At 39.5% G+C, this 9,146-nt stretch overlaps 2 protein-coding genes across 2 annotated transcripts; both read left to right on the forward strand.

Moving 5' to 3' along the window:
- Positions 1-471: 471 nt before the first annotated feature.
- Positions 472-1,727, forward strand: LOC107606789 (uncharacterized). The gene is made up of 2 exons (XM_016308808.1): positions 472-550; positions 631-1,727. The coding sequence occupies exons 1-2, from the start codon at positions 472-474 to the stop codon at positions 1,725-1,727; spliced, it is 1,176 nt and encodes a 391-aa protein (XP_016164294.1).
- Positions 1,728-1,954: 227 nt separating this feature from the next.
- Positions 1,955-2,440, forward strand: LOC148550458 (uncharacterized). Its single transcript, XM_088494501.1, has one exon. It carries the CDS (start codon positions 1,955-1,957, stop codon positions 2,438-2,440), a length of 486 nt encoding a protein of 161 aa, XP_088350627.1.
- Positions 2,441-9,146: the final 6,706 nt, after the last annotated feature.

Raw genomic sequence — 9,146 nt, forward strand, 5'->3', positions numbered from 1 at the left:
GGAGTGAGGTTTGTGTCCCAGAATCTGTTTTCGTTTGTGGTTCCATGCACGATGATGTTAATGAAGCTGCAGAACGGCCTCTGTCAAAGCATGGAGAACGGTACGTTAATGAGAGTGAGCATAATTCTGTACCGGGATCCGGTTGTAGTTTTTGGTGGTCTAATACAGTTTGATACTATGCCGATCACGGATGAAGCGAGTATGCAGAATATGTTTCAAATTCACCGGCAGACTTATATGTGACACCCACAGATTGAGTTGTACGTTGAGTTTGAAGCTGTAGAGGCAGTAGCGGTCCAAAATGATATAGATGTAAATGATGATAGAGCTGCAGTGTACGAAGGAATGAATAGTGATAGCGAAGAGGACTTCGAAGCCACTTATGAAGCCGGCGACGAAGATGAGGATGGTGATGTGGGAGTTTAGGCAGCAGCAGAAAATGTAGTGGTTCATCCCTCGAGCAGTCAACCGATGGGCGTTCCACCTTTTATGCGTGAGTTGGATCTCGACGCCATGCATGCCCCCAAGTTTCCGAAATATGCAAACATAGGTACGTGTTGACTAAATAAGAAGTTTTTGTTAGTTTATACTTTGGATTGTGCAATAAACGATTATTTTGGCTTTCTGTAGGAATTGCTGATCCTGAGGACGGAGAGTTCCGGATTGGAATGGAGTACAGTTCTAGAAAGTCGGTCATCGTAGCAATTAGAAGTTTCACTATATCTAGAGGAGTTGACTATGATGTGTGTGAGTCTGAGCCACAGACGTTCTATGCAAAATGCAAGATGTACGGGCGTGGATGTGACTGGCTTATCCGAGCCAGCTTGATACAGAAAAAAGGTTGTTGGGAGATACGCAGATACAACGGTAGGCACACGTGCACGATCAGAATGATTTCACAAGATCATTCCAAGTTAGACTCGGATACAGTTGCTGAGGCTATAAGGCCATTGGTCGAGACGGACCCGTCCATCAAGGTAAAATCTATAATTGCGGAAGTTCAGTCAAGGTTCAACTATACCATCAGTTACCGAAAGGCTTGGTTGGCAAAGCATAAGTCCGTTGCCAAAGTTTTCGGTGGTTGGGAGGATTCTTACCAAGCCTTGCCATGGTGGCTCTCGGTCATGGTGCAGAAGATTCCTGGTTCAGTTGTCCAAATAGAAACACGTCCACTGTACAATGGGAATGAGGAGGCACAAAGTGTAAAAATACTTCATTGTGTATTTTGGAGTTTCAATCCATGCATTAGGAAATTCAGGCATTGCAAGCCCCTGGTTCAAGTTAACGGCACACACCTATACGAAAAATACAAAGGTACACTTCTAGTCGCTGTTGCACAAGATAGGAACCAGAACATTGTGCCTATCGCCTTTGCCTTGGTGGAAGATGAGACAGCTGATGTGTGGCACTTCTTTCTCAGGAATCTGCGAACGTATGTTGTTAGAAAAGACAGTGTGGGTATGATCTCAGACCGGCATGAGTCAATACGGGCAGCAGTTAATCGTTCCAGTGGTGACTGGCAACCTCCAAGAGCATGGTGGATGTTTTGTATAAGACACATCGGTAGTAACTTCTTAAGGGCATTCAAAGTCCCTCACTTGCAGAAGCTTGTTGTCAATATAGGGTATTCAAGAACAGTGGAAGAGTACAATATCAACTATAAGAGGTTGGAAGAGCGAGGCGAGGCATATGCCAGGTGGTGCGATGCCATCGGACTCAGACATTAGGTATTGGCATTCGACGAGGGACATCGATGGGGCCATATGACAACGAACCTTGTCGAGTGCATTAACTCAGTGTTGAAGGGTGTCCGTAATCTACCTGTGTTGGCGCTGGTCCGAGCAACATATTATAGGTTAAATGAACTCTTTACGCGGAAGAGTGCGAGACTCACGAAAGCAAGCATGCTGGATTTACGTACTCTGCATTTGTGCAATAGCGGATAGAAGCAAGTATGCAACAGGCTGGGAATATAGTTGTGCACCGCTTTGATAGACGAAATGAGGTGTTTGAGGTGCATGAAATGACTATTAGAAAGGTGTTAGTTGTTGATCTTGCGCGACGGACGTATGACTGTGGACACTTTCAGGTTGAACGAATACCATGTCGCTATGTTATTGCTTGCTGTGCTAACCAACGTCTCGATTGGCAGTTGTATGTGCATGATGTGTACAAGATGACAGAAGTTCGTAAGGTATATAGATTTGAGTTCACACCATTAGGAAATCCCAAGACATGGCCTGCTTATGAGGGACCCACATTGGTCGCTAATCCCGCCCTGAGGCGAACGTCTAAAGGCAAGCCCAAACTGACCCGATACTTGAATAAAATGGACTCACGTGACATGCGTGGTCCTCGGATATGCCATCTCTGTGGTACTCAGGGTCATAGTCGGAGTAGGTGTCCGCAGCGTGCTGGACCGAGTGGTGTTGGTTCATAGTTTAATATGGTCATGTTTGTACTTTTTCATTTGCATTTTGTCAGTTGATGCTTTTGAAACCAGGCGTGTTTGTATTTTTCAAATGAAGTCTATCCATTGATATTTTAATGTCTGCTTAATATTGTCATTAACTGATTTCCTTAAGTTAATATACAAAAAAAGAACTACGGGTTACATAAGTTAACAAACCAAACATTAAACACAAATTACATTAACTTAATTCTGAAAATAAAATCTAGATAACCTAAACCGAAGCTCACTTCTTTCCAGCTAAGTAGTTCAGTCCCTTACCCATAATGCCCAGACCGAATTGCGATGGAGTATACCTATCAGGTGGATTTCGCTTCGTCCGCAGGTCATATGGGTGACCTCGAACTGAGTCATCCACCCCCGGAGCTCCCGAACCACCTGCCTCTGTAGGAGCAGCCGACCCACCTGCATCTGTCGGAGCGGACGACCCACCTACCTCTGCTGGAGTGGATGATCCGGGGTTGAACGTGTCAACAACTGCGTATGCCCGCTGACGCTGGATAAAACCACTATCACATGACGCACTCCCTGACGTGTGGTCGGAAGTACGACCCCGCAAACCATGGGCCATATCTACTGATGCCCTATGTGGATCAGCTGACACTGACAGTGAAGGGATACCACTAAAATCTGATCAGCCACCCAAACCAGCGTTGGTCCAATGTTGTAGTTGCTGATCTTCGTGTCTGCCGCTGGAGAAGCCAAACCAATCATGACCGGAAAGAATGGTAAGTATGGGATCATGATGCTGGCCGGACTGACCGTGGTCACTGTGCTGATAATGGTGGCTGCTCTGAGCATGGTGGCTGTGCTGAGAGTACTGAGAATGGTGGCTGCCCTGAGCGTGGTGGCTACCCTGAGTGTGATGGCTACCATGACTGTAGGCCGGTGGCTGTGGTATATAATAAGGAATCGACTCAAACACTGCATGCTATGGGGCAAGTGGCTGTGGGGCAGGTGGATGTGGATGATGAGGAACGTACCCCGTCAATCTCAACAGATGTCCGTAGGAGCGTACGTACCAATTCCGGTACTCCACTGTCGGTAAAAAATCCCAGGTCAGAAGGAGGTGCTGAACCCGCAATCGACTGTGTCGCCTGTTGGCCCACTCTGCTATCCATAGCCCATGCAAAACTGTCCAGTCGTGAAGCTGCACTCTGCGTAGAACGATACAATACTGATCAAGTGGAATATCCCTTGCTGCCCGCGGAGGAGGTTGTGCATATCCAAACTGACGCATCACTCGATCCGTAGGGTGCCACTCGACACACTCGAACGACAACAACGGAGCAACAATGTCACACACCTCAAGATGGGGATGCAACTCGTCCGGAACGATCAATCCCTGGTACGGCCGCCACTGAAACTGCCACAGTATTATTGGCATATTAGAACCCTAACAATAATGGTTGGAAAAACGGAACAGAAAAACCATAACTATTTACCTCCTGCATGTAGTCTATATCATGTCTGAATGTCTCTACGGTCTTGGATAACCACGCCGTGGTCCGTTCCGAATGACTTCACCTGACACATTATTAATTGAAAAAATTTAAATAACTCACCATAAGTCAAATATGCATCATGAATATAACACACGACTAAAATAAGACTTATTACCTCCTGGCAACTGGTATCTCGGCCGGTAGAAGGGTTTGTCTCGGTACGGGAGTAAGACACGGCATTCGCTCCCATGCCCAAACAAACAATAGATTCAGAGGGCCATCCATCTCCTTTGTATCATATCATGATGCACAGCATAGTGCTCTGTAAAGATGCGCGAGACATGCTGACCCCCAACTATAAGTATGGATCTGCTCGAAATCGCGAAGCAATGGTAGATATTTCGCATGGGCATATGCGGTCGACTTATCCGTGAATAGGGTCGACCCTAATAAACAAAAGATCTGACATCTGACGTATCTCTTGATGGACTCCTCAGTGTCCAACGGCTCTGCGTCTCTGATACGTCGAACCCAACCCAGCTTTATATAGGACTTCGCATTATGACTGACTGATGGCTCACGACCGAATATCGCTATGCCCTGACTTTGAACGAAGTCGCTACTACTATCTGTCCATCCACTGACAGGCTCTCCATCAATGGGTAGGCCGAATATATGAGCGACATCCTCTAATGTCACTGTAACCTCACCGATCGGCAATACAAAGGTGTGGGTTTCAGGCCTCCACCTTTCAACCAGAGCAGCTAACATAGGGTGAAATCCTCTTATGACTCCAATTCTAGAGACGTGGTAGAATCCCGTGGCGCGTAAGTAGTTCTCCACCATCGGATTCCACGTCTGTGGCGGATCCAGTTTACGCACCAACAAATTCCTGTTAGGCTGCATCAACAAAGATATATGTTACATTAATTAAATAATAATCCTTATAAATATTTTAATAAACATTCACATATTTATTTTAAATATTTATTTATTATAATATTCTTTATTTTAAATATTTTAAACATTCTTTATTTATTATAATATTTATTTATTAATATACGCAACATATTTATGTTAAAAAAGTCAAAATATTTTTTTATTCTTGAATATATTCATAACAACAAAAATTAAAAAAAATTTAAAATTACATAATAATAATAATAATAATAATAATAATAATAATAATATTATTATTATTATTATTATTATTATTATTATTATTATTGTTAAAATATTTATAAAATACACAAAATAATATTCTCATAACAAAATATATATACATTAAAAAATATAAATACATAAAAAATAAACTTTAAATATAGAAAAAAAATTAAAATTTGCCAACTTACATAAATAGGATGATCCAAATAGTTGATAATATGTTTTTCGGGCGCCATATAATTACGTACCATTTTTTTTAAATCCCTAAAACTAAAATTTTTTTTCACCGTATAAACTTTTAATTCACTACTACTCACTACTACTCACTACACTCTTCTCACCCTAAACCTATACACCCAGACAGCCCACACTTCTTTCCTTCTCTCTAATTTTTTGCTTTAGCTATATGGCCAACTATTTCCCTCAATATGCAACGAAGAATGCACATATATAGAAGAGGGAGAGAGCTCGCTGGTTTCCGGAGGAGGGGGCTGTCCCCTGCATGTAGGCAGCCTGCAGCACGCCCCCACGTGGTGAGTAAGCAGCATTGAAACTCCGCGGGAATCTCTGCTGCGCTTCACGGGTCTCCAGGCACCACGCCCCCTGCGTGGTGAGTCAGCACGGCCCTGGCGTGGTGGAGGAGTGTTGCCACGTCACAGGAAGCATGCCCCCGGCGTGTTGATAAAGTGCCGCCACGTCGCCACCTGCTGAGGCACCACGCCCCCGGCGTGTTGACCGTGGGTTCCATACTCCGGCAATACCCCTCCTTGGCCAATATCTGGCTAATACACCATCCATGCATCCATATGAAAAATAATTTCTGAAATTATTATATATTATATTATACTCATTTGAAAATAATAGACAATAATTATCTAACAAAAATAACAATTGATTTAATGTTCGGGATAGGAGCTGAAGGACTAAAAAGAAAATTTAAGCTTTGATACCTTCTGATACCATAAAGGTATATGGTATCAGCTCTAGGTTGAAAAAAAAAAAGATAAAAGTTTAAGCTAGAAATTCAATGGGTCCATGAGAGTTTAGAGAAAAAAAATACATTTGAAAAAATAGCAAGGACACTCCGATGTCAAAGTAAGTGTCTGTATGATGAGACGGCTAATTAAGGTAAAGATGACGTATCTTGGAGGAGGGTAGGTCCCTCCCTATTTATACCTTGTAATCAAGTGGTCCCTCTGACTTGGGTCCATTTGTCTGAAAGATTTTGCTAGCTGTCCAAGTCTCCCTTAAGAGGTTGAGTAACGCGCAAATCATCTTCATGCGTATGGGTCGACGACCCCTCGACCCGGCCCTTGTTGGGCTTAGTCAGAACGAATTTTAAAAAATAAAAATCTTTTAAGTACATCACACATGCATTTAAGAAAAAAATTACAAAAATAAATCAATTTTTTTATTATTCCGACTAAATAGATCAAAGATTTTTATATTATTTTGACCAAATTATTATATATTATATTATACTCATTTGAAAATAATAGACAATATTTTTTAACAAAAATAACAATTAACTTAGTATTCGAGATAAAAGATAAAAGACTAGAAAGAAAACCTAAACTCTGATACCTTAAGGGTATATGGTATCAGATCTAGGCTGAAAAAAAAAAAGAGAAAAGTTTAAATTAGAAATTCAATGGGCTCGAGAGAGATTAGAGAAAAGAAAAAATTATATTTGAAAAAATAATAAGGACACTCCGATGCCAAAGTAAGTGTCTGTATGATGAGATGACTAATTAAGATAAAGATGACATATCTTGGGGGAGGGTAGATCCTTCTCCATTTATACCTTGTAATCAAGTGCTCCCTCTTACTCGAACCCGTTTGTCTGTAAGATTCTGCTAGCTGATCCAAGTCTCCCTCAGGAGGTTGAGTAACGCAGGTCATCTTCATGCGTATGGGTCAACGACCCGTCGACCCGACCCTTGTTGGGTTGGGCCAGATCAAAATTTTAAAAAATAAAAATCTTTTAAGTACATCACACATGCATTTAAGAAAGAAATTGCAAAATCATATCAAAAAATTTTTTATTATTTCGACCAAATAGATCAAAGATTTTTTTTATTATTTTGACCAAATTATTATATATTATATTATACTCATTTGAAAATAATAGATAATATTTTTTTAACAAAAGTAACAATTGATTTAGTGTTCAGGACAGGAGGTAAAGGACTAGAAAGAAAATCTAAAATCTCTTACCTTCTGATACCATAAGGTATATGGTATTAGATTTAGGTTAAAAAAAAAAAAAGAAGAGAAAGGTTTAAGCTAAAAATTTAATGAGTTCAAGAGAGATTAGAGAAAAGAAAAAATAGCATTTTTCATTTTATTATCACTTTAAAGACGTACTCAATAAGTCTATAGTAAAATATTTGTAAGTTACATTCTAAAAGTATGTTTTTCTTACTTGTATAAATAACTAGTTAGGTGTTAATTTTTACATATGTATATGAATTTGATAGTAATTACAAGACACTAATAGATTTTTTTTTTAAATAACATAGATGTTATCAATTAGATATAAAAAAATATTTTAATCATTCTAACTATGAATTTGATAGTATTCAAAATTGATATTTTATGTAAATAATATATTTGAGTTATGCATAAACATATGGTGAAGAGATGAAAAATAATAATTATTAAACTTGATATTTTTTTAAGGACAATTTACTTAAATAAAATGAAAGGGAGAAATCTTTACTCAAATGCAACAATTGAGAATCCTTTACTTGCGTGTCCTGTTTTATTTTTATGTAAGTTACCACGTTTTAAAATTTACACATAAACCGTGGCAAGTAAGCACGATTTATGAAGGTAGCAAAATGAACATAAACCGTTACTAGTAAACACGGTTTATGAAGGAGACAAAACGAGTATAAACCGTGAGAAGTAACCACGGATTAGGTTTGAATACTATTGGTAGAAACCGTGCTAGGTTCTAACGGTTTACTAGTAAGATGTTTGCTCATAAAATCCTCTAAGTTACCACGGTTTATGCGTTTAGGTATATAAATACATAATCCGCATTAAGTCTTGACGGATTTCATAGATGTTGGGGCCAAAATTTTTTGTGTTGAGAGTTTGAGAGAGAATCCGGGGACGTGAAGCCTCTGAAGTGGTGGACCATGGAAGACGAAACTCGTATGTACCGATTAAATGCTGTTGCGCACGTGACTAGAAACATCGACCAAAAGGTTAGTTATACTACCTTAGTCATATCAATATTTTTGCATTGGATGCTTGATATGTGTCAAAGTTTTGTGCATTTTATATATCTTCCTTAGTTATAATATCTTGACCTTAAAAAATATAGGACTACATGTTTGTTGGCGTTATCTTTAGGAATGTAAAATAAAAGTAAATAAGAGAGGGGTCTATTAGCACTTTTATTATACTGATTTGTCTGTCTATTATTATTATTGTTGTTGTTGTTGTTGTTGTTGTTGTTGTTGTTGTTGTTGTTAAAGAAAATATGAAACAAAGATGAGAAATAAAAATGTCGTGTTTCAGTTATGGATAAAGAATATATATGCTCAAGTTGTATGTTTATACTAATTTTTTTAAATTATATTTATTCATATTAATATTGCAAGTATGATGAGGATTACATGATATATGTGAACCACTTTGTTTTATGTTTTGATGTGTGGCAAATTAATTTTGTCATTAATGAATCGTAAATTTTTAAAATTTCTTGAGTGTCGAAATAATTCCTTATCCACATGTTGCAGCCTACTAGGGTTATTATCTGTGTTAGGAGATAACAGAATATGCCTCTACACGAACGGATTATACCGTATCTGGAGACTGTGAGCTTATATCACTTGGCTAGGCTGAACAGTCAGTGGTTCTGGGTTGATGAGCCTCTACTTAACGCATTCGTTGAGAGGTAGCGCCCTAAGACCTACACCTTTCACATGTCATTTGGGGAGTGCACTATCACTTTGCAAGATGTGGCATATCAGCTGGGTTTGCCCATCGATGGGGAGGCCATTAGTGGGTGCCTGACTGACTTTGAGAATCTGATGGACAACGGAAGACCAGCA

The sequence above is a fragment of the Arachis ipaensis genome, chromosome B7 (genome assembly GCF_059453495.1).
Source record: "Arachis ipaensis isolate K30076 ecotype BB chromosome B7, ASM5945349v1, whole genome shotgun sequence".
NCBI classification, from domain to species: domain Eukaryota; kingdom Viridiplantae; phylum Streptophyta; class Magnoliopsida; order Fabales; family Fabaceae; genus Arachis; species Arachis ipaensis.